General features: G+C 27.8%; 1 protein-coding gene across 5 annotated transcripts in view; it reads left to right on the top strand.

Moving 5' to 3' along the window:
- LOC135925070 (uncharacterized) overlaps positions 1-25,528 on the top strand; it is a 42,119-nt gene extending 16,591 nt beyond the window's left edge. Inside the window, exons 17-38 of one of the 5 annotated variants that reach the window (XM_065460229.1) lie at positions 1,657-2,114; positions 2,380-2,588; positions 2,683-3,075; positions 4,971-5,146; positions 6,987-7,106; positions 8,279-8,611; positions 9,015-9,224; positions 9,495-9,592; positions 9,667-9,792; positions 11,442-11,595; positions 11,750-11,809; positions 11,913-11,957; positions 14,061-14,287; positions 14,396-14,575; positions 16,697-17,019; positions 18,198-18,343; positions 19,163-19,443; positions 19,575-20,082; positions 22,757-22,911; positions 24,072-24,332; positions 24,553-24,707; positions 25,013-25,528. In XM_065460229.1, coding sequence (XP_065316301.1) covers positions 1,657-2,114; positions 2,380-2,588; positions 2,683-3,075; positions 4,971-5,146; positions 6,987-7,106; positions 8,279-8,611; positions 9,015-9,224; positions 9,495-9,592; positions 9,667-9,792; positions 11,442-11,595; positions 11,750-11,809; positions 11,913-11,957; positions 14,061-14,287; positions 14,396-14,575; positions 16,697-17,019; positions 18,198-18,343; positions 19,163-19,443; positions 19,575-20,082; positions 22,757-22,911; positions 24,072-24,332; positions 24,553-24,707; positions 25,013-25,148 — 4,754 coding nt within the window. In that variant the 3' untranslated portion in view covers positions 25,149-25,528. Of the gene's footprint in view, positions 1-1,656; positions 2,115-2,379; positions 2,589-2,682; positions 3,076-4,970; positions 5,147-6,986; positions 7,107-8,278; positions 8,612-9,014; positions 9,225-9,494; positions 9,593-9,666; positions 9,793-11,441; positions 11,596-11,749; positions 11,810-11,912; positions 11,988-14,060; positions 14,288-14,395; positions 14,576-16,696; positions 17,020-18,197; positions 18,344-19,162; positions 19,444-19,574; positions 20,083-22,756; positions 22,912-24,071; positions 24,333-24,552; positions 24,708-25,012 lie in introns of all 5 variants that reach the window. The other 4 variants (XM_065460231.1, XM_065460230.1, XM_065460228.1 and 1 more) reach the window with 4 other exon arrangements.
- The last annotated feature ends 1,848 nt before the right edge of the window (positions 25,529-27,376 follow it).

Here is a 27,376-nt window from a genome sequence, read left to right as displayed (position 1 = left end):
GGCTTTCAATTATATGATATGATACATCTAATAAAGTAGACGTGATATCATATTGAAAATATAAGTATAAGTTTTGTAAGAGTACAGAGCAATAATAGTTTATTATTTTTAATCATATTTTTATTTAAATACATTAAAAAAATATATTTTAAACATTTACTAGATCTCATTATATAATATTAAGATGTTTTTAATTGCATGGTTCAAGTGTGGTTGATGCTTTAAACATGTTGAAGATGAGGAATATTATTAGTATATATTCTAATTTTTGAAATATTTTAATTTGTAGGTGCACTTCGCATATGTTTAACTAGTATTTAGAGATAAAAAGTGTAAAGGAACAAATTACATATTTTAAAAATAATTTTTTGTGCTTTAATCCTAGTAAGAGTAGACAGAACACAAACAGTATCAAACAGATTTAAATCAATGGCTAGTACCATCTAAAATTTGTGAAGAAACCTGAAAAAATAAAAATTATAAACATATATAATTTTGTGATGGCAGCACGGGAGGTGGGAAGTATTTTTAACAGGTCAGATCTTTTCAAAATACTAATTTCAATCACAAAATCCATGGATATATTGCAAAAAAATTATCTAACTTATCAGATCCTATCGAATAATGACTGTCACACCTATAAATAATTAAATAACAAAACAAATTGGAAACGTTTTGTAAATTTTGCGTTCCACGTGTCGATTCTTGATTGAACGGGATTCTGAAATAATTTTGTTGTTGATAAAAGAGAAATAATCCTAATCTTCAATCAACTCTTTGGTGTAGCAGCTGCAAATGTTTTTCTTTTTTGTCTTTGGTATAGCAGCTTCTGTAGGAAGAATGTTTTTCTTATTTAGTCTAGAAATAATTTTGGACTAGAAAAATTGGAAAATTCGTTTTAAAAAATATTTTAATGATAAAAATCCTATAATGTTGATATTTACATTTAAAAAGAAATGGCTTGTCATATATTTGAGTATTGTTTATTAGTGTCACAAATATAAGATTTAATAAATTGATGGAAAATTTTAATATTATAATAATTTTGAGCATAAAAGAGGCCACAATTTTCTTTTCACTTACTAAACCCCTTAAATGATATTGAAAAGATATTTGTAGTAAAATGTCAAGTGATTTGTAGATAATTATTATGTTTAATTGAAATAAAAAGTATTGTTTTAAATCATTATTTCTGCACCCTGAAATTTCAAATATTGCACTACAAGTTTAGAATTATAACCTAAAAGGCAAAACGCTATATATTTTTACTCTTATTTATTAACTAAACTTCACTTTTAAATCATAGTGACTTCCTAAAATAAAATCTTTAAACTATACTTTGAAATTATTTATTTTCAATTAAAATACAATAATTAAATTAATATATGAAATATTGAACGCAGAATTTGGTATAACTTAACTGATGTATAAATAAATTAATTTTGTGAAAATATATAAAATCATGTAAAATAGCTTCTTTTTTTCGCAGGTAACCACCACCGGTGGTGTGGTTTCTGTCGCTTCCACTATCTGTGATTTAATTTCATATAGATTAAAAGAAAATACATATTTTTAACTCCTCTATTACTATTATACCAAAAATGTTTTATACAAAATTATACGAGCCTAAATAAATTCGTTACAATTATTTATTAGCTTCCACAGATTTATCCCGAATATTTCCAACTCCACCCTCCCTCGAGAGCAATACATTATATTCACCTTGCGCCGCACCTTGTAACTTTCTTTTGCAAACCCCAAATGCTACGTCCGGCTTTCAGGCTATCCCCGAAATAACTACTAGCAATAACTACGACAAACCTTTTACCGAAACATGTCATCAAAACAATAACGCTCCACTACTTAATAATTCCGCGATTTCTTATAACAATAATTATTTATCCGCTAAGAATGACTCTTCCTCCATCATCGAAAAAATCATCGACGAAAATCGACCTCTTAATTCCAACAATAGTTTCTCTTGTGGGAACACTACTATAATTAAAACGAACAAACCCAGTAGCTTGTTGTGGATTAAACGGAGGAGATACGAACGAGACAACTTCTTGGGACGTAAACTGAAAGCCTTGCGTCACCTTATCGCTCAATCTAAGGTTCATTTATTACTTTTCATATTATTCGATTTTTAAGTACAAGCGAAAGAGAATGTTTAAATAAAATCATAAAACAAATTGCCTATTTATTCTGTATGGAAAATTATTTTAGCCAGAATTGGAACAGGATTAAGTGCTTTTGTTCCAGGTCCCGCTACAAACCCCCAGAAAATTATTTATCTCAGACATTTATTTGTTTGATACTGTAAAAAAAACAATTTAAAAAATTGTATTACCTATTATACAAGAATACATTTATTTTAAGGTTGTGGTAGATGAAATTGAAACGTTGGATGTGCTAGTAGGCTTTTCTCCATTTTCTAAAATTTCCAAAGAAGCATTGATCTGTGACCAAATGATTCAAGATATGGTAGACGTCACTTGGACCATGCACAAATCTTTGCGTTCTAAATCACCATCCAAAACTAGACCACCTAGGCTCGATTATGATATAGTGCCAGCTACAATTGCTCAGTATATATCAAAACCTATTTGATTGATTTTTTTTATATCAACATTTCAATTTCTTATTTTAAAAATACTATATTGTATCTTCATTTTTCCACAGAAAAAACGAGACCATTATTCCTACCACTCTACCAGTAATTACCTTTAACTCTACCCTTCCCATCGCCTCACATTTCAAGAACGTCCACTCTCTCCTCTTTAGTCTTCATTGCGCCTCCCTCCTCGATACTCATTCAGATTCCAATTTGCGTTCTTGCTCACTTTGCGCCTGCAATGGATCCATATGGGCTCGGCCCCAATTGGAACGTGGTCCTACAGATTTCCAACTTCTAGCTAACCAATCTCAGGCCTTGTTGGACCGATTAAGGTCGTTGGCGGACTCCAGTAAAAGGGCAGGGAAAGCTATGGAAAGGCTTAAACGACTAGTAAATAAAATGGCTATAGGAGAACAAGCCAATTGTAACACGCCTCATTATGGGAAAATTATCAATGGGTGAGTATGACTAATAATAAATTTAAGAATTAGAAATAGATAAACTACCAATTCAGTTGAGAATAAACTTAACCATATTCGAGTCGTTTTTTCATATACAAATCATTAATTATTAGAATGGAATATTTATTTTTAATTTTTTAAACTTATTCTTAAAATGTACTTAACGAAATTTTTTGGTTTAAGATTGAATTGAAAATGTAAATTAGTCTCATGTAATAACCTTGTATAATATAATTATATTTCATGTGATATATTGTTCTATGATACATAATTTTTAAATATATTATATTTATTCTTAATTTTTATAGATAATAATAACTATTTAAAATATTTGGCCCGGCCCGGGTCTTTAAAAAAATTTTAGGCCCAGATTAGGTATATTAAAAAATATCCGGGCCAGCCTGAAGTTATCGGGTCTGCAAGTCTGATAAATATTGAAAACCTTAAGGCCCGGTAATCGCATTTTAAAATCTAGGATCTTTAAATTTGATATTTTACAGCCTGGCCAGGATTATCAAAATTTTGTTATTTTAAATAATTTCTCCCTTATTCTATAAATTGATTCAAAGGGAAATTGAATATACGAGCAATAAATGAATGTTTTAAAAAATCCATTATAATTTTTTTTTCAAACTGATTAATTGATATTATATTATTTAAAAAAAATATTTAAGTTCCTATTTGGGTTAGTTAGAAAATCATGATGCATCTTTTAACATTCATTTGCTGCTCATATTTTTAATTTATAAAATACGGCCAAAATTTTTTAAAATAATGAAATTTTAAACATCCGGGCCAGGACTAGGCAGTAAAATAAACAAAGAAATTTAAAAATCCAGCACAAACTTTAAAGTAATTCAGGGGCAGGGTTATTTTTAAAAAAATCATGGCCAGGCTAGGCTTTGGGATATTTCATATCCTGACCATGTTTATAAATTTAAACTTTACATATCTGTTAAATATAATCATAATATCATAATTCCCCTCAGATTTGTTAATATTATCGTTTGAATAAGTGTATCACGAATATATTTATAATACAAGAAAATTTTATAAAGACTCTGAAATCAGATGAAGAATAGTTTGGCCAGATCTGGCCGGATATTTTTTTGTAATTTATCTGGTCTTGGACCTCCGAATTCAAACAACCTCTTTGAAGTAGAGTAAAAATCCCAGGAATTTTGGGATCAGGGGAAATTTTGGGAAAAATTTTATAAATTTTTTATATAATTTTAAATTTTATGAATTTTATATATAATTTTAAATTTATTTATAAATCTTTATCACTTGAGAACTCTGACATTGAACTGCCTAATGGAATCTTTATTTTTATATTCATTGAACATCTATTTTTTTAATATGTACATAATACTTTTAACAATATTTTCTAAGGAAGTATTATAAGAACTGATAATCGTAAGTATGATATTGCCACTAATATTTATCAGATTTAACCATATTAGAAACTTCGCTGTTATATTGCAAAATGTATAGTTTTTATTAACACTTTTTCTACAAAATAATAAAACCTTATAACTCCGAAGGTCTTTCTAGACATGTTTTAATTTTTTTAAAATCTTTCCATCACAAAATACATTATTTGATGGAAACAAATATTTAATAAAGATTTCAAAAGGCTCAATGGGTATGGAAATGTATTACGGAAGCATTTGAAGTTACCTCGAAACGAAATATTTATGGGTCATATTAGTCAATATTTAAATTTTGACCTATTACTTTTAAGAATATTCAAATTTAAGATCAATGTGTCTTAATGAATTAGAAATAAGAGGCATGAATCTAAATATTCGGAAATCTTTGTATTAACACATCATTTTAACTTAGGAAAATTGGGGTTTTTCTGATTTTTCGTCAAAAATACATATTTACAGGGGATTTAACAATGAAATAAAACCTTACCAAAACCACGCGCATGACAATAAAGAAAATCTACGCCACAAATGTATATGCGGTTTCGATCCCGATGTCAATAGATCCTCTTCTTTTGAATCCGGCCTATTCTTCGAAGATGAGATGTTAGTTAATGGTGAACGGTCTAATGATTCAGGTTACCATCATTTTTATTAGACTATTTTATCATATTTTGAATCAGAATATAATAGAATAGATGAATTATTTTTATTCAAAACATTTTATTTATATTGATATATACGAACACTCAGATATAAAATGATCTTTGATCAATGATAGAATTGGTAATTAAATCTATCTCGCCATCTACTATTTTATTATTATATTAGAATATCTGATTAAAAGTACTACATCTATTCATAATTTTTTACCGATCCGATCCAATATTTGCTGATATCTAACATTAATTTTTTTGTCAATAATATAATGGAATAATAAAAATATTTTGTAAATAAATTTGTAGGGTTTGTATTTATAAGATATAGACTAAATAATGTCTTATTTTATTAAATTATAGCCCCTTAAAGAGTAATATTATATCTACAAATGCTTACGTAATTTTGTGGTATTTATTTTTTTTTCCTTTGCCTCTCGAGATAAGGGCGTTGCAAATAACGCATTTTGCAAAATTATTTTTATCTATTACGAAATTTAATTATCACATTTCTGACATAATAGAAAAAATTAAAGTATTATCAAAATAATATATTGTTACAATCCAAAATTATACCAAAGTTATTAATTTAACAAAATAATATATTGTTACAATCCAAAATTATACCAAAGTTATTAATTTAAATTCGTATAATTTTTATTTTCTATAATTTTTTTCTCTTAATATATATTTTTAAAATGACCACTAATAATCAAATAAAATATTTAAAAATAAAGCAAATAAAAAATTAATCAAATTTCCTGATTCAATTATGATATATGAATAATAAATTAAGTAAATGAATATAACGATATATGCCGGTTTTTAGCTAGAAAAATTTTTAACAATTTTATATTTGGTTCATTCCGATTCTTATCTTTTAAAAAATTAATTTTGAACGAAATATTCAATTATATTCTATTGAACTTTACTGTTTAAATTTTATTGTAACAATCTTATGAATCAGAAAATTCTTATATGTATAAAAACAAATCATAAATAAAATTATTTAGCAGATTCTCTTTAGTCAATAGGTGAGAAGAATTAGCATAAAATAAATACAAATTATAAAAAATGAATACCATTGGATAATTTGATCACGAGATTAAAAATTATATCATTGAATTGAAAAATTTTAATTTATATAAATTTTATGCCAAAGAAAACCTTCGTCTACGATACCAAGGTCTCGGGATCAAATCTGAGACCAAAATTTTATCCCTTTAAGTATCTGGTATAATAGATTGATAGGATTCTATTATTAATCAATTGAATATGATTAATTTTAGAATAGGAAATGCCCAACAAGATTTTGATTTGCAATTTCATTAGGATGGCTACGATTTATATCATTATTTGTTGTATATTATCTTAAATTTAATTAAAAATATTTACGGATAGTTTGTTTTTATTTTTTATTATGATTATAATATTACTATATTTACTTTGAGAACGAATGTATATGTTAATTAATTTGTTTTCAAGCTCTACAATTTTTTATGCAATTTAATTGTTTATTGGATTTAAAAAACCTAAAATCTGAAGAGGAGTCTGTTTCTTCAAAAAATGCTAAAAATTAAGATTTGTATTTTATAAAAAAAAATTGACGGGCTAGCCCTCATTAACATCCTTTAGTGACACCGCTGGATGCTTATCTGATACCTACCAAGGTTTTATATAATAATATCTAAGAATATCATAAATTCGGTGTGGTTGGTTTTTGAATATTCGAATTTTTTAAAACTTAAATAATTTTTTTCTCCTTTAATATTTATTTTTTGTCCCTAAATTCTACCATTTATACTTTATTATTTTTTTTTAGGAATCGTTCCGTTTAAAACGTACACTGCATATACGTCTTTCTTAAACATAGTCTACTCCATTATCAGTAACAAATTTACTGAAGATGACCACAATATTTTTAATGATATTCAAAGATCTGGTTAATATATACATATATTTACTCTTCATTTATATTTGATTAGCTTTGCCAAATGATATTATGTGTAAAATAATAATATAAGTATTATATATTTCTACTAACCGCGATTTTTAAAATTTAAGTGTAATTCCCGAAAAATACCCGAAATTGGTCTTCCTTATCTTTAATATAATTATATTGCAATTCTAATAATATCTTGAGACATTTTGGAAATACAAACATAATCTACCGAAAACATCTTATGTTTTAATAATATTTTATGCACTAAAATAATGCTTAATATTTAATATTGATAATTTTATGATAAATAATCATGCAAATTATTATAATCTATAGACTTATACTCAACGATATTATTTAACTTCCACTTGGATTTCTATTTTGGATCACTTCTCGTGTTCAATTTTTTACTATTATAGTCCTATTTCGTGTGGAAAAGAATTTCAATCTTATAATTTAAATTAGCAACATTATTTATTGTCGTACGTAACAGCATATATTTTCATGACTATTTTTAGTTTTTTTTCCTAAAGGAATACGAAATATCATGTTAATTCTGACTATTCAATCGAACGCCATCCGAAAATGGAATCCATTTATATATATAGGCCACTCATACTTGGTTATTTTAACATAATCATTTTTAGTCTTTATTTTACAAAAATTGGATAAAAGATTATAAAATAATCTCCGACTTACCAGGTAGAAGCAATGATTCACAAATTTAATATAATAGATACTGTATATTAAACTCAAATCATTAGGAGTGGCCGGTATATATTAATAAATTCCACCTTCGGATGGTATTTTATGGGCTCGTCATGATAATACTATCATATTCCTATATAAAAAATATATTACAAATTGAAAATGTCTCTTTTCACAAATATATTTTGTTTAGAAAAACTATGAACAACCAGAAATTACCAAAATAAAAATCCAGTGGGAGTTAATAATATCCTTATGTAAATAGATTTAGATTGTCGACATTACACATTATCTTAGTGAGAATAAGAGTATCATTAAAATATATACTAAGAAGTTTTAAAAATTGTGGATAAATTTTCATAGAAAATAGCATGTGATATTAATCTGCATTATTGAATTAACAAAGAATTAATATCGATTTTTATAATTTCAACATTTTTATTGGGTGCCTCAATAAATGACAGAAATCTGTTTGACTGATCCGGAGACCGTTTGCATGGTTCAATCTTTAGTCGCCAGCGACCCTTATGGCTCAACTGTTTTGTCTCGCTACTCCCCACTTAATTTTGATATTACGCATATGACTAATCAACCATCAGCCCTGCGTTGCCCGCATAATATTCGCTCCATGTTGGATACTAGCCAGTTGTTCGAATTCGTGCTTTCCCACTCAATCCAATCGGGAGAAGTGGACTCCAATCTTTTCGACGAAGGAAAAAACGTCAAATTCACTAAAAGGGGAACCATTTTTTCGCCGTATTTATTGTTCACAGCTCATTTCTGGCCTTTTTTATATGGTAACCTTTATTTCCTATAATTCTTTTAAATGATATTTTATGAATGGCATTCACACTATAAAAAGTAAGGTAAACGGGTTAAAAATTAAAAATATTTTATTTATTTAACTATAAGTATTATTTGTTTTGATCACTTTCTAAGTGTTTTGACTGCATTCCCACTTTTTTATATGCAGAAATACTATGTCGAATTAAGTATATTTTTTTCCATCTGTATTTTGTGATTCACATGTCAAATCACCTGCCAATACCATTTCAAATATCAAAGGACTACCATTTTAAGCATAATTATAAAGAATCTCTTCTTGTTTACTTTGATTTCAAAATTATATATCATTTAACAATAAAAATTGATTGCTTTGTCCTTATTCACCAATTAAAACGAATAATTTATTCTAACAAGATTCGGCACCACCCGCAAATCGTGAATGCGTAAATGCGGCCAATTACCTCAGAGCCGCTTTACGCGATTGCGTCGAGCGACGTCCCGAGACAGTTTGCAGTATCCCTGGGTCGGCTTCTCGCTTCAAATCCTCCCATCTCCTTTTTGAACAGGCCCGTCAGGTGTCCGGACCGCTCACTTGGCAACATTTTCACAAACTAGCTGGCAGAGGTATTGTATTAACCCCCCCCCCTCCACTTTTTAGATAATATTGTTTTTTTTATATATCTATCATATTTCATTTTAATAAGAATCTACATTTTATTATATACTTTAAATCACAAATTAATTACATATTATTAATTGAAAATGGTCACAATTAATTGAAGCCCATTTTATCACTCTTATTATTTACCTTTATTTGAAAGCAAATTTTATTATATCAACTCATTATGAAATTCATTATATTGAAAAGAAACTTTAACTCTTTAATAATTTTAGGAAGAGTCGAAAGGTGCGAGCCCCAGCCAATTCCTCCTATTGTTGTTGGTTATGAACATGAAAGAAGTTTAGTATCACCATTAGCAATCAATTTTTGGGTATTAAACTTATCTCTTTAAAAAATTTACTATAAAATTATATAAAATAATACAAATTAATAATTAAATCACAGGAATTTTGCAATTTCGAACCGTTTAGCTTGCCCAAAGAAGTCAACTTTATAGTCGTTGTACCCGACAATGCAACCTTATGCCAGATAACTAAACGATTTTTTGAAAATCTCAGTTGTTCATTTGAAGTATTTTTTCTCTCAATGCGTCATTTCATGACAAATAGACTAAAAAATGTTATCTTTGACAACCAAACTTAAAAACTAATGAACTTCATATGTTGATTAAATGGGTTGTAAATTTTATCCAAATCAAATATTTAAAACTAGCTTATTTAGATCCGGAGTTATAAGCTTCCAGGGTTGGCGCAATCTTGATAATGAATCTTATAATCTAAAAATATATATGATAAGGTCACAAATAATATATCATTTTGTAGCTCTAAATTCTCCTTCGGAAAATAAAATTCAATGGTGAAGTATTTCCCCTTAAACAATCTTTTTTAATATTTTGAGCAAGCTATATTTTATGATACTAAATCTCACTTATATATGTTTATTTACCTTTATATTTAAATAATTAAGTGGGAAAAATGAAGATAGGTTCTGAATTTTAATTTTAAGAATAATAAAATAGTGTATAGATGGCGCTACGATTTTTAGTGTTAGGGTTAGGGTTCGTAGCCTCCTTTAATTAAACGAAATTATTGAGGTATTAGCCCAAATTTCGTATGCACCAATTTTGGCCGTCTAAAATGTACAAATATTTTTCAGCCCACCTCTCCATTAATACTAAAATATTCCTGGTCTTGTTCCTAAAGATCTCAATTCCTGTCTATTAGTAGTAAACCATGTTATAAAAACATAACTTCATTATATTAATGTAGTGTTTTTTTTTAAAAAAAGAAGTGGTAATTATGTAAAGAATAACATTTAAAAATGACTATTTTGCGTTTTTAAAATGGAAATATTCTCTATTTAATATTTTAAAAAAAGTAAAATGATTTAGCGTAGGATAAATGATTAGAAAATATAGATCAAAAAATGGAAACATGTTTGTTTATTTATAATACATGCCTTACACGAATATAAATTTTTTTTCTGCACCCTCATTTTTTTATCCGGAAAACGAAAAAACGGTATTTTACCCATTAATAATAATCTAAAATATATTTCCAAAAGCCACAGGACACTACAATTTATCCCATCGGGAAATAATCCACAAAATGGAGTACAACTTAAAAATAAAGTTTTAGTTTATGTTTCAATAGGATGCACTTAAATCGATGGTGCCATTGATATTTTTTAATTTCTATTAATGTTATATATAATGTAATTTATTTATATTCAAAAACAACAATATAGGCGTCATCTATAAAGCATTTTTTTATTCTCAAAATTTTAAAAACCTTAAATAAAATTTAAAAAAGTATCTTCAACTTTTGGCCAGCTTTTATTTTAATATAAAGGTGTTATACATGCTTGCTCAAAATATATAAAAAAATCTTTTTCGCGGAAATACTTCAACACTGAAGATATATATTTTCTAAAAAATGTATTCCTAATTAGAATTTTTGTAGACTACAAAATGATATATTATTTATCTCATTTTCAACAATATTTTTTGATTATTTTCAGATTCGTTAAATCAAGATAGCTCCTCACCTGGACTTTGAGATTCGGGTATAAGTGAGCTAGAACTCTTAAAGTCTTATTTGGGTAAAATGTACAATCTAACCAATGTACAAAGATTCATACATTATCAAGAATGTTGGTCAAAACAGCGGTCGTATTAAACTTTTATTCTTATAATTAATATAAATTTAAAAAATTTCTAGCTGTGCAAAATGGGTAAACACACTCCCCTGACGCCATTTAATAAATCCAAAGACGATTATTTTTTAAGAGTTGGTCAAAATTTTCAACTTAAAACGGCATCTATGCGTGATATGTCTTATCTTTCACTATTTCCTGATTGGATCAATTCTTTAGGTAATATTTTTATGGTTTTGATAAAATACTGACTTTAACTTTAAAATTTTTTTAAATACACTTTGCAAATATACATACATATATATATATATATATATATATAATATAATTTTTTAGACTTTACCAAAAATATAATATCTTGTTATCTTTCTAGGGAGTCAAGATGTTATGGAAAAAATTCGATGTTATTACATTGCTTTTAAATATCAACTGGGTAAATTTAATTTATACATAAAATTTTTTAAGTTATCAAGTATTATCTATTTACAATTTAGGCCATATTTTAATATATTTTTTAACTTTGAATTTTTATTTAGCTACCTATCTCCACAATAATCAAAGATCATCTTTTATAGAAGAAGGTAAAGCAGTTATACATCAATTATTAGGGGGTATGATTTGCTTCTATAAATCATAATATACCTTATATATAAAAGCGACAATATCTATATTAATATATTCTCAAATTAAAATTTAACATGTTAAAAATTTATGTTAAAGTAATATACATGTCTAAAATTTATATCTGTATCTATAAAATAATTTTATCCATTCACATATATGATACCACTCTGCCTCAATAAAAACAACAACCTTTATTTCTCATTACGCATAATGTTTGAAATTAAAAAAATGCATATGACCCAATTATTTTTTAGGAAGCCTTAACCACATTTATATAGTACACTCTTTTGCCTATATAAAAAACTTTAAAACATTTACTTTCCTTTGGAAATATTCGAATTATTATAAAATTAAAAGTGGAGGCTAATTTAGTAAAACCCTCCACCTAAATTAAAAAACTTTTATAAGGTTTAAAATTTATTTAAGGCACCCTGTGCTTAAATGACCCTTATTATTCTATCTGAAAAAGTTATTTTATGGTTGGGAAATCTGATATTATTTTATCCCCACATCTGTTAGATATCTACAAATTTACTTTTGTACAAGGACGATGCGTACATAACCCTCTCATAGTTTCCCATATTTCTTATTTGATTAAAGTTGAGACTTCGATAATTCCAATTACAGGTTTTTTCCACTCGAAAGCCCGCGTGTTGGGCAAAAAAAATTGGGCCAATCCGGATTAGGTCAAAATATTTTTACAGGCTAGGTCTGAAATTTGCAAAGAAATGTAAGCTTAGAATTAGGCAAATTGATGTCTTTCTGTCATTGGGTGTGGGGGACAACTTATCCAATATTATTTTTAATAGCAAATTACGTTTCGGGTCAAATACGCGACCTCTAATTCCAATACTTTTATTCTATTATATAAATATCATTTTTTGTAGATTTTAATGAATAAATGGGGCTTTATCCTTTTTAATGACCTATTCCCCTATATAGAATAATATCTATTGATAAACTAATAAGGTATTTTTTAATAGGTCTTGAAATTTTACTATGCCATTAATAATACATGATCTACACACTTCCCAGTCATGTTACCCTTGATAATTACACTTTTGGAACACAGCCATCAACTTCCATTTTTCCTTTAACATACTTCCCTATATAAAAATTTATCTATTGATAAACTAATAAGGTTTTTTTAATAGTCTTTAAATTTACTATGCCATTAATTATTCATAATCTCTAAGCTCTTCCCAGTCATGTTACCCTAAATAATTACACTTTTGGGAATTACACAGCATTATTTAATCAACTCCCATTTTTCCATCTCCTAGCGAGATTATTATTTATCAATGTATTCTCTCTTGAATCGGTTTTCTACTACTATTTGAATCAATTTCTCAGAAATCCAATTTTAATGTTTAGTTATAATGAGCAATTAAATAAGTTAAAGTTTTTTAATATTAAAGTGTAATAGCATGACATTTAAAAACAATTAAAATGAGTTTCTATTCTCGATTAAATGTTGCCACATTTTATTTAATCACGCCCCACTTTTTGATCTTTTCATAATTCTAAATTGGCTGGAGGAAAATGAATTTTTCCAAATTTTACATAAAAGATGATGCTATAATTTCCTAAAATTTCATTCACCTTCATATATTTTTTTAATTTAAAAGTGATGATTCAAGAAAAAATTAAGATGCTCGTTTTTTTATTTAGGCAGGATAGTATATATTAATATATAAAGTAGAATAAGAGTTTTATAAAATGGTGTTCTAACTTTTTTTTATAAATTCTTCCGTAAATGATAGGCCACCTTTCTAACACAAATTTTATTTTTGTTTTGATAAAATCAGTGATTTTTAATTTGAAAATGACTGAGAAGTAAAGAAAAATATATATTGGAAATATCTCTTTTTCATAGGGCTGATCTTATACAAAGAACATTAGATTTTATTTCTATAAAATTTTTATTTAACAAATTAACCCTTACAATACATATAGTCATTTGAAAAAGTTGAATATTACAAATATATGCTTACTACTTTACTTTTATGCTTAAATTCTTTACAACTTTAATCATTGTTATATTATGTATCTTATTGAAGGCTCTACGAATCAAGAAGCCTCACTGTCCATAAAAGTCGCTGCCCGGCACTTTTTTGAATCTTTTGCTAGCCGCTCTCTCGTTGTATATGCCATTGATCCTTATTCCTTTTTCAAAAATTCCCATCGATCACCGGCAGTCAATATTTCCGGTCATAGTATAGCGCGTTGTTTTTATCAAGCTTTAGATTCGTTACCCGGTTCCTATAGGGATAGAATAACCTTTAAGGTACTTGAAATGTCTTTTTTTTTAATAATTGAGATCAAACTACTTCCCTTAAATGAAAATTTTGTTTATTATGTATTTATAATATATATTTATTATTTGCAATATAAGATTATTCCTATTCAATCCATGCTCGATGCGTTAAGTTGTGATCGTTCTATATTTCGAACCTTTTCTCTTTCCATATACGCTAGCATCCGATATTGTCAGCCAGTCATTCAAGGCCCCACCAAAACCTATACTGGTTTCGGACCTAGCGTTCACAAAAATTGCGTATTGGAAAAAAATAAAGTTAATCCATTACTTATAAAATTATATATTTCTATACTTAATGTAAAATAAGGGTTTATTTTCTTTTCTATTTATTTAGATATATAGAAAAAAGATTATTATGCAATTAAGGGAATTGTGTGAGGGAAGATTAATGCAGTGGTGCCTTTTTCCAGTGATAATCGGTTAATTTTAGCCTACTCCAAAACGGCTTAGCCAAAAAACTACTAAAACTAATTAATCAAAAATTAGGTCCTCCATAGTTAAGTTAATTTCAATGTAGCAACTTGCGAATGTAGTAATACTATGAATCTTTATCCTTATGCTACCTCAAAGTTTATTAGATATCTCTCGTGCGTTAAATATCCCTAAATATAACTTGGAAGGGGGGGGATACCTTGTCGGAGCTTAATAAATTATGGTATCATCTTTTACCCTTTGGTATGTATTTTAACTGTTTTTATCAGGGTTGTGCATCTGACCGAATTCGGTCAATTGACCGTTATTTGACCTGTGAAATATGGTCAAATTTAAATAAAAGTTTTTTAAGACAATATTAACTTTTTTTTATATATAATAGTAAAATGAATCTATAATATTAATTTTTTAAATTCATTGTCATTCAATAACTAATGTTTCGATCTCTGTAGCAGAGTTTTATTCTAATTCATATTCAATATTATCATTTTCTTTAATATTTTTAATCATCGATTTCTATTTTCGCAAAAATATTAACCCAAATCGACCAATTTCTTTCCGAAGAAGTAGAAATATAAGATGGTGACCAACGCCCATTCCACTAACTTGAGGCCAGAATTTGATTGTTTCTTATGGAATTTGCTGCTTTCCACATAATATTTTATTAAACATGCCACCTTTTAGTTCTGAAATTTATTATATCACCTAAAATATTTTGATCACTAACACTTGTAAAACATCTATTTCTTGTATTATATCACATACTTTATTAAATTCACTACTAGTAAGATGTTCCATTAGATATTGGGGATCCAATAAATAAAAATTGTTTGCCGTATTTGATCAGGGCAAATATTTCTCTGGTCAATTTACCTACCTGCCAACCCTGGTTTTTATCAATTTTTTAGTAAATTAGCTCATCATATTCTTGGTTGTTGTATTTTGTTTGAGGAAAGAGGTGATGGTATTATTATTGATATCCGGCATTCCCTAATTTCTGGTATCGATAAATTCTCACTATCTTTAGACTGTTTCACCACTAGGATTTTTTTAACTAGACAAGCTATAATATTTTATATCGATTAAATTATCACACTATTATGGCATACGTATTTTAGCGAAATCATTGGATATTATGGCTCGTGAGAGTTAGAATTTTTTTTATATAATTCACTAACGGATGTATATACATTCTAGTCATAAAATTTTAAATGTAATGTTCATTTTAGCATTCTAATAATGATGAATTATAAATAAAATTTTATTCGAATAATATTAATATTTCATTCCAATATATTAGACTATTAAATATATTTTATTTTTAAAAAAATACGACTAAAATATTAAATTAACAATTTTAAAAATTAAAATAATAATAATAAATAATCATGCCTTTTTTAGAATATTAATGTCGAATTTTAACCTGAAGCAAAAAAGATTATAAAATACAAAGATCTCAACAATTTTATATATACCTTAATGGTCATCTCTATAAATGGCTACTTTTAGCCTAAATTTTTATATTTTTAAAAACCCTAGGCCTCAAAATCAGACATTTCATTAACTAGGCTAGGAAATTTCTTTTATATGACAAATATTTCAACTTAAATAATCCGACATAACTACGGCTCCTTTTTGGGAACACAAATAGTCGTTTTTAATTATATTATTTAAAATAAATTTTTATTTAAATACTTTGTATAAAGATGATAGTAGTAATAAACAGAAAAAAAGATCACAAATTTTCATTTTATAACAATTTATTAAAATAGATTCCCTAATTTTTAATTCACTAATTAATATATTATTACCGCATATTTTTTCAAATTCTTCCTTTTTACATATTTTATCAACTTATTCCTTAAACACCCCCAATAAGCTTATTTAAATGTTATAATCCTGTAGACGTGTTTAAAAATTTTAATTATATATATATATTATTAGGCTACAAATTACTACAATAACGCCGACGACTCTACTAGGCTTGTAAAATTTTACGCCCCGCCTTTCATCCTATCCCCCAAAAATGCATTTTTAAATCCCGCCCTTGCCCCCATAAATAAAGGCAATTTCGCTAGTTTCAATGACATGTCCTCTTCCAAAAACATTCCCACCCCGGAAAATTATTCCACACAGCACGCAATTTCTTCGGTACTTTATTGCGGATATTGTTTATCTTCAGACCAAAGATGGTTGTTGGCCACTTTTACCGATGAAACAGGTTCCATGCTCGAGAGTTGTATGGTTAATATAGACGTGGCAAACAGGTAATACAAATCCCATATTATATATGCTTGACATCTGTGAAGCCCAGTCCACGTTTTTTTTAAATTATAATATTACCGGGCAAAAAATTGGGGTGGACAATTTATACATAAAAAATCTAGTCGGACCTCTCTGATTTTTAATTTGATTAATATTCTTTCAAAGAATAATAAATAACAATATTGAACTTATTTCTTTTAATTTTATTAAACTGCCTATCAAATTAAATCTCTAAATAAAATATAAGCATAATTTGTTACAACTTTCATCTCCAAAATATATTTCAGAAGTTAAGAATTGTTTTTAATGTTTCGTATATTTATGATTTTTTTTAGTAACTTATTAGTTAATATTTATTTAATTCCAAATTCGTCAGCTTTCTTTAAAAATACAAAGTTGACTTGCTGGGCAAAAAAGGTTTTATGTATGCTGGCAGAATAAAATTTCCTCTTTTTAATGCATTTTATTTTTATAAAATTATAGTAGTTGTAACTTTATGATTTTCTTGTCCATATTTATATTTCACTGTGAATTGACCTTTGGACACAGTAGCTTGGTAAAAAGAGTAATATTTGGGTTCAATTTGCTGATTGTATTTCTAAAAAATGTCTCTTTTGGTTTTTTTATTATATTTATGTAAAGGATATCGCACGAATATTTTATTTAATCAAAATTTAATGTAGTGGCAATGTTTTCGCTAATTTTAAAAAAAATTAAACAATTTGAAAAATTTTGAGACACTTCTCTGGATGAATAAATCTTAAATTTGATGCCATTTATTTGAATTTATTTTTCAGCTCTTTGGAACAACAATCAACTTCAACATAATATGGTATTTCTCTGCATTTCTTAATTGGTTTATATTATCTCTCCATTTCCACTCTCATTGTTGGATCACAATTCCTTTATAGCTTTTGGGTGGGAAAGCAATGACATTTTTTTGCGAGCCACTTAATTATCTTGACCTCCTCACCCACTTTATTGCTTATTATTCATAAGAAATAGATAAAATATAATATCAGTGTAGAGAGATATTAGCGCCTTAATTGACATTGGGAAACAATTAAGCATATTCATTTGTTTGAAGAAATTTAACGGGCTAGGCTGAACTTTTCGCCTTGCGATTTATCGGGCCTGGCAACTAACTGATCATTATTTTTTAAAAAAAATATGAATCTAGATATCGTAAAAAAGAGATGTCTCTGCAAAAAGCTGCTTTAGAAAAACTTTTAAATTTTGCCGTTTATAAAATTATATGTCGGACCAACCATTCTTGGAGAATCATTATTGGGCGTGTTGGTCGTTTGGGCCACGGAGAATTGAAAGGTATGACAATATTCACAAAACTTGCCTCGATTTTTATAATTTATTTGTTTACATGTTAAGTTTTCGAAATTTTGAATTATTTTTTTAAACATTTTATAGGGATATATTGATATTTTTTTATCTCTCTGATTTTTCGACTTTTATTTGATTCGGTTATCCGCCGATATTATTAAATTTCCCGATATAAGTAAGAACTTCTTTATACAATTTAAAAGTTATGTTTTTTTATTCTAACTAATTGAAAATATGTGAAAAAGCTAATAAAATATCATATTAATCTTTATAAGGATGATTATGATTTTAAAACGAAATAATTTAAAAGATTGAAAAGATGGGCTTTATTACTTTCTAAGCGATAAAAGACTTTTGAATCAAAAATTTTACTGTATAAATAACTGATCAATATTTATATACCTTTTACATTGATGATAAAAAATTGATAGTAGTATTATTTTAAATGACTTATGCTTCGGTTATGGTATACTATTATCATAGGTGGTAGTATACTATTAAAATATAGATTGATATATTAAAAAATTAATATATATTAAAGGAAACAACGAAATCAGATTAGAGATATTAGATCGGTAATCGGCCGATATCAATTTAATATTGACAATATTGAGTCGGCCTCTAAAAAGTGGTTTTGATACACCTCTACAATTCATAACAATCTTGTTATTTAATATTGATTGAATAAATAAATCTTTTGGTTTTCACTGAAGAGAATTATTGCCATAATTTTGACATTATTTCCAAATAATTAAATAGACAAGCATTAAATTAACTTATCGATATTATTATATGGAAAAACATAAGTTTGGTGCGATTTGCTCAGTAAACGACATATTAAACAAATCAATTACAATTTGACTCAATCCTGCAAACCCTGCCATTTGAAGAACAAACAAGTGGCTCCTTGCGCTATTCTCAGCGCATGTCTGGTGTCCATTCAACCTAACAATAATCTGAGAGTTTTTCCGGATTCAGTTGCTCCCGAGCTGGATAGAATGGGTACAAGCAAGTACAGTCCCTTGACAACGCCGAAAGACATCTCCACCACTCATATCCTTGTTTTCCCTATCTCGGCCCATTCACAGGTTTGTATCATAACCTTAAAAACAAAATGTATTTATTAATATTTTTATATTTGATTTATATTATTTAGATCCTATTTTGCAGTTTATTTTTTATTAACAATTTTTTGCATGTAATTATAAAATAATAATAGTCTACTATGAAGATGGGCTTAGAAGAAGACTATTTATATGGCTTGTCTCATCCCACCGATGCACATTATGAATCCTCAACTCGTCAAAATCAGCAGAAACACAATTTCAAGGAAGCGAACGGGTTCGATACATCCAGAACCAACTCTAACTTATCTTCCTTCACATCTCCTCCCATTGCAAACCCTGATATAAATATTACAAATCAATTTACGAATGCAAACACAAACCATAATTCTACGGCATTTTTTAATGGCGATAGACACATTAACATGAATGCTTGTAGTAATGAAACTCATTTTGGTTCGAATAATATGTATCAGCAGAATACCATGATCAATAATCTAAATGATAATGATATCGCGAATAATAATTTACAGATCCCTGGTGGCCAGATTGGTGGTTTTGAATACAATTATAACGTCAATCCTGACTCTTCCAACTTTCAGCGACGATCTAACGATCTTAATAACGGTAAGCAACTATTAGGAGTGGGGGTCGAAGAGGAAGGTTTTAAAAAATACTTGTTGCATAAACAAATTCCCTATATTCGTTTAAAATAACCCATCCGGAATTCTTTAACATTGATTTTTTCTAAAATAATTAGTTTGTTTTCATAATAGACGCAATTTAAATTATTTTACAGCTGATCGAGTATGTCCTTTTATTAGATTTTTTTATTAATATTAATTTTATCTTTAATTTCAATCATAGTGATAATTTTAAGAATTATTAATATTGAATTATTTTTAAACTTAATCAGCTGTTAAATCGCATCTCGCACACTATAAATGCAATCACTGGACAGCTGATTTTGTAATTACATTTTTAACTTGCCATTAAACGTTTCCCAGGAAAAACATTTAACAGCGAGAAAATGAAACCATCAAAGGCTAGCGAGATAATTAAAAATATAATCGGCAGCCAGCGCCCCGCCATTTTTTAACCACCGTTCATCTAAGGTGGTGTGGATTGGTGCAAATAATTATGAATATTAAATTATTTCATTTTATAAATGCTAATTGATTTTTTTTAAGAAAGCTAAAAAATTATAAATTTTAATTTTGTAATAAAAAAAATTAATAGTTATCAATGTAAAAATTTTTATTCAAATTTGCCAGACATAGGGATGATTTCCTTGAATTCAGTGTCTACCTGTTGATAGAGAAAACTTTTTCACAAGGCTTGCAAGTTGCTGAAACTATTGTTAAAAGCCTCGATTTCACTCACTTTAAATTAACATTGCCACAAGGTTTCAAATTGAACCAAACAATGAAGGAATTGTTTCGCTCTATGCTGAAATCTAAGCTATTACCAACACTAGCATGAACACAGTTGGCTATCATGTAAGGGCGCCTAATTTTATTCTTTCCTTTTTGGAAATTTAGTACATCTATATCTTGCGGGTGACGGTTTCCAATAAAAATATGGCATTCTTGTTCCAATTCAATTTGTGTTTGTCATCGAGTACTTGCTAACTTTGTCAGATACTATATTTGATATATCCCCTAGGGTTTCATTATCTACATTTATAATTTTCTATAAGTTCAAGATGTTTTTTAATAAATTCAGCCAATATATAATTTTATTCTACCGTACATTTCTGCACGATGTTTAATTTTAGAAATCGGGCGCCTAATAAAGAAGCCAAAACCTATATAATTTATGAATAAAAAAGTACATTCAAATACTAATTATATCGCTAACAGGGAATTTTAAAGCTAATTTTTTTTGAACATATTTTCCTTAGGTGAAATAACCTCAGAACTAGTATCAAAATGGGCTTCTAACTTCTGAAGAGTAATGCCAAAAAGAAAAACCCTTTTTTGATGGAAGCAATTTAGCTTCTCAAAATTTTGAAAGAAATATTAAGAGCTCTACCGGTAGATCCTGCATAGTTTGGTAATTTAAGATTATGTTTTTTAATTCTTTCTAAAACATTTTTACTAGCACCAGAAATATTTTTGATGAAAATTAATATACTATGAGAGACATTTAGTTTTAATGTCATTTGAGTGTTTACATCAGACTTGCAGGAAATCTAAATTTAGGTCTGGTCTGGATTTCAAAACAATTTCCAAGCCCGGCCTGAATTATTTTTAGGTTTGGCCTAAGATTTTGAAAAAGTTTATCTTCAAGCCCGACCCGGGATAAAATATTTTCTCCCGTATTGTTATTATTCGATCCCACCCGGAATTTTAATAAAATTTTATTTTTTTTGTAAAAATTGAACTGACCCTGATTTTTTAAACTCCGGATCTGCTCAGATTTTTAAAATCATCATTTTTCGTCCCATTCCGGGCCTGCAGACATAGTTGGAGACTTCCGCGAATATTTGTATCTAAGGTAATAGATACACGATCTGTTTGTTTATGTTTTCGTATTTAAAAAATATATACTATTTAAAAAATTTGGTTTGGTTGGTTTATATATCTCCCCATTTTCACTCTTACACAAAATTCCTTTATAGCAGTTGGTAAGAAAACGATGATATCACTTTTTTGTGACATCTTTATGGCCACTTGTGAAAAAGGAATAAACATTTTTATAAAGTATCTTGTATCTAAGATACTTATATTTATCAAAATGCAAATAGTTTATATCTTGTATTTTTTTGATATTTTATAAAGAATATATATCTAGTCTTTTTTTAAGACTTTCCCAACTCTATCTGCAGGTCTCCGGTTATTATTGAAATCACCAATTAGAAACGGTGTCATTGTAAAGATCAGTGCTATGATGTTAGATCTATTTTACCTATAAATATTTTTGAGTTGCCTAGTACTCATATTCAACCTCCGATATTTTATATCCTAAAATAATTATAGCTTCACTTATTCTCTTAATTCGATTTTAAATAAAAAGTACCTCTTTCTAACACCATTATAACCATGACGATGATCATGTGTTTGAATAAAAAATTTAAAATCATTTTATTAATTTAAACGGAGAAGTATAATATGTAAATTTGTATGAAAACTAGATGTAACATTTTGAAAAGATATTTTGTACGCCGGTTCTGGGCTGCTTGATCCTACTTTGGCACAAAAATGGTGGAAAACGGCCAGTCGGATTACGGCTATACGTATACCGCACTTTAAAAAAATATTGACTAAATGTAGGAATCCCTTATTAAAGATGTTTTTTATTTTAATGTATAATCATTATTAATTCAAAAAAAAAGAAGAGGATCTTGACGAAGATCTATTGCTTCTTAAAGCCTTCAACGATCTCCCGATCGACCAATTTCTTATGATGGACGTTGATGATGTCATAGCTATGCAAGACGTCGAGGATACAGTGCCCATGCCTTGTAGACACAGCGGACAAATCAATAAAGTACGCCTCACTTAAATTTAATTCTGAATATATATATTAAAAGGCAACCTTCTATTTCGTTTTAATAATCTTATAATTAGGCCTGTGCCCATCCACATATTTTTCACCGATCCGATCCGATATTGGAACAAAACCGATCCGATACCAATTCGATATTTATATTGATTTTTCTCCACTCCTTTTTGAACTAAATTTAATTAAGAGATCAAGGCTTTTTATGCAAAAAATTGAATTATGCAGTTAATTTAATTTTTTTATTTCTACAATAATTAAAAAAAGTTTACGGATATTGGGTAGTATTAAATGAATTTTTCATTATTTCTCCCCGTGAAATTAAAATTCGGCAGATAACGCATTTTGCAAAATTATCTTTGTCTTTTGTGAAATATTTTCATAATTCAGATACCATATTTAAAAATATTCTTTTATTTAAAATATAAATAATAAAATTGACATTATTAAAAAAATTTAAATTAAATAAAACTTATTTGGATGTTCCTTTCTATTTTTATAAAAATACTTTTAAAATACTATAAATCTATTTTAAAAAATAAATAAAATTTAAGGGGTTTTGTGTATTTGCATTGGTTAAAAAAAATTATTTAGAAAATAATATTAATGTAAAATAAACAAAAGAAAGTAAAAAGATGGGGTTTTACAGGTATCGGCCCGATCCGATATTTTTGGAAAACGCTAAATATCGGTGCCGATCCGATATTTAATATCGCACCGCCCTACTTATAATATACAACAACATCAATAATATAAATTTTTTTAAAAAATGAATAGATTTTTATATGCTATTCTTTACGAAATAAAATAAACATTCTAATTTGAGCCTTAATGAGTTCTTCTTCTTTATTAATCTCCTGAGTAGATCACTTTAAAATGAACAAATATCTTACACGGAAAATTAGTGTTGTTAAACGGTTGTTTTGAGCCGATTTTTAAAAATGGCTGACTCAATATTTTATCCAGAATTACCTAAACCTGAAGATTTCTACCATAGATAACATAAGTTTGAATATCTATTAGCGAAATCTTAAGGTTGACGCAATATTATTATATTGAGTTAGCGATTTTTAAAATCGACTCAAATCGATCCCTTTAACAACACTACATAAATGTAATAATAAATATACACACATATATTTTACAAGGCGGCGAACAATGTAACGCCAGTTTCCATGTTACACCCTCATCCTTGCTCCTCAGCAGCGACTGGCAATATCGGCACCCGCCCTCCAGTGCCCGATGAGCCTCAGGACTCGTTGTTCATGATGATGACATCATGCCTCTTGCAGCAACAACCCCTGGCCTTAGGCTACTACGTCTCCACCTCTCCAGTCTATCATTTTCTACCTCGCTGGTTCGCCTCTGGCCTAGATCCTTGGCCCGTCACCCGCGTCTCTTTCCTCAATGTATTAAAAACAATTTTAAATATAGTACTAATTTTTTTTTATCCCGTGTTGAGAGTTGAAATGAATTGTTCATCAAACCGTAGAAAGGTGATCGGGCTTAGGAATTATAGCCATCAACATCTGCACTGCTCCCTCTGAATATATTTTTAAACTTATCTGGATTTACTAATTATTGCCTTAATTTTTTATTTAAAAACTGTTACTATCCAATAAATATTAGTCTTCACTTCACATCAACAGTGCTTCCGTCATGAAAGATTCAGAAGAAGTTGATTATAACAGGGGAACCAATTTTAGCAGTCTAAATTTCAATACTAATAGTTCAAGTTCTGATAATCACTCTTTGGATTCTGGACAAACAACCGATATTTTGAGGTTAAATATTTTATGGCATCTTATGCTATTTTTATATAATCTTATAGTATTTTAAAACCAGTTTTGGTTATATAACATTTTACCTCATCATTTCAACCCGGAAGTATTTCATTTTAAATATAAAATAGTTCTAAAATGATATTTTGCATGTTAAAATGCGACACATAAAAAGTTTGAAATGATATTTTACAAGTGGAATTCTATAATTTTTTTTATCTAACAAGACATTTTATTATTTTAAAGCTCAATGATTTCAATAATTTATCTTTTATTTGTTTATATTTTTTATCACTTAAATATAATAGATTCGTGCTAGAAGGTTACAATAGATTGTCTTGGTTAGTCGTAGACCCTTATACGAGGGACAGGACTTCTTGTTTACCTATTCACATACAAATACTGCTAAATATATATCATTTATTGGCAACATTTAAAAGCTAATCAAAAGAATATCCCTTATAGATCATTTGTTTATTTTGGTGTTCGAAGCAAGTTTAGTATATATTTTTTTAAATAAAAAGAACAATGCAAAAAAATTTAAAAAAACAACAAAATTACAATTTTTAATTAGAATTAGGACAACACTTAGAAATTATATAAAAAATTTCAGGTCTGGGTTACTTTTCAAATCAATTTAATGGTACTTTTCAGATAACCTATATATATCAATTTTATTAAAATTTGTGTTTGATTTTTAATTTAATATTAAATTAAAATATTAATTATGCATATCCCATCCTATATAGAATTTTGATATCCGTTTTATTATTTATTTATTTATTGTATTTAAATTCAATTCACACAAAAACCAACAATAAATATAATTATATTATTAATGTATTTTTTTCATACATTTAATTTATATATTTTTTGATTTTGTACATATATAATTATTGATTAAAATAAATACAATGACAAAGTAGTACCTTTTTTATCTAAAAAAATTTATTTCATGTCAAAAAAATTTTTAAATATTATTTGATAGAGTTGATTATGTATGATATTGTCTTGCAAAAATATCCTAATTAAATAAACTTTCTTCTTTTCATGGCCCTTTTACAGGTTCACTCGGATACAAGTTTCCCTTCTAACCCCCTTTCTTTATTTTCCACAATCTGGGCATCACCACTAGTTTAATCTAACATTATTTTCACCCAACTTGTCTTTGGTTTCCCTCCTGGTCTTGCTCCCGCCACTTCTACTAGACTACATCTATTCATCCAATCGTCCTTTTAGACACTTGAACGGAAATGTTCATAGAAGGGAATGAGCAAGTTTTACGATCGGAGATACCCTTCCTGACTTCATACTTATTTGTTGACTTTTACAACCTGCCGAGGAAATGATGATTTTTTTCTATCCCTGATTACAGGGAACCTTCTAACCTCCATTATCCGTCGTATCATGCTGTTACTCTCCCGCCATTGGTATTTATTAATCATGTTAAATTTTATAACCATTCACAAAAGACTAAAGAAAGACGAAGCATTAGTTTATTATTCTAAATTATATATATTGTATTCGAGGTGGAAGTATAAATTTGAAACAAGATCTTTTTTGATGAATTGAAAAAGGATTTATAATACTGGGAAACCAATAAAAACAACCCTTAAGAATTCATTCGTGTCATAATGGTTACTCAATTGACTGAGTGTAGTTTTTTTTCCATTCTCTAGTTTATAATTTATAATACTGTATAAATATAAAAGGAGTTGCTCTTAGATATTTAATACTTCGATTATTTAAAATGTTCTGCGACACATCCAAACCGAATCCCGGGAAAGGGCCTATGTGGGAAAAAACTCGACCTAATAAACTGCTTGAAAAAAACTGACGGTAAAAAATCGGCGGAATTAAAAAATAAAATATGTGGAAATCTATATTAAACATCTTTTGTATAATATAATAAAAGCTAAATTGTGTTGATTTCAGTTTTTTGCATAAATTTAATTCAAAATTAATTGATTGTTCCGAATATCTTACATCATGCATACTATTTCTATATAATATACCTGTATTAACAAATATTTAATATTCCAAAAGAAAAGGGGAAAATTAATCTATCTTAATAATCGAAGTTCTGTTAGCCTGAATTTTAAGTCCACAGGATTTTTTTGGCAGTTTTTTCCTTCATGTTTTTTTTACCCTAAGATTTTTCAGTCGTGTTTTTTTCCCGAATACCATCCAAACCATAGAATTAACTCAATGCCATTATCAGGTTTCTCTTTGATTATAATTTATTACGTTAAATCGCACCTAGAATATATATGCCATAATTACGATAATCATAACATTGTAATGGAATTAATTTCTAAAATATTTTCCTCCATAATATATAAAGTAAAAGAATTATAAACAATTATTTTTTTGAAATCTAAGTTTTGGTAATAACCCTTATAATAAAAAACAATCAAATTATTTCATTGTATTTTAATTTTATCATAACTTTTATTTTCTCCTTGAAAACGTATTCCTTACTTCGCACAATCAAGCAAAATATAATTTTTTTACTATTAATATTTAATGCTAAGAATTTCGTATTCTATTCTTCAAAGATTCAAGCATTTAACAATCTCATTTTAAAAAACGATGATCATAACCAATATTTCACTCAACTTTTAAACACTTTTATCCATTTTGAAAACACTTTGCCTCTTAGCAATGGTACT

The sequence above is a fragment of the Gordionus sp. m RMFG-2023 genome, chromosome 2 (genome assembly GCF_954871325.1).
Source record: "Gordionus sp. m RMFG-2023 chromosome 2, tfGorSpeb1-WG-v2, whole genome shotgun sequence".
NCBI lineage: Eukaryota > Metazoa > Nematomorpha > Gordioida > Chordodea > Parachordodidae > Gordionus > Gordionus sp. m RMFG-2023.
This window is presented reverse-complemented; position numbering and strand designations above follow the sequence as displayed.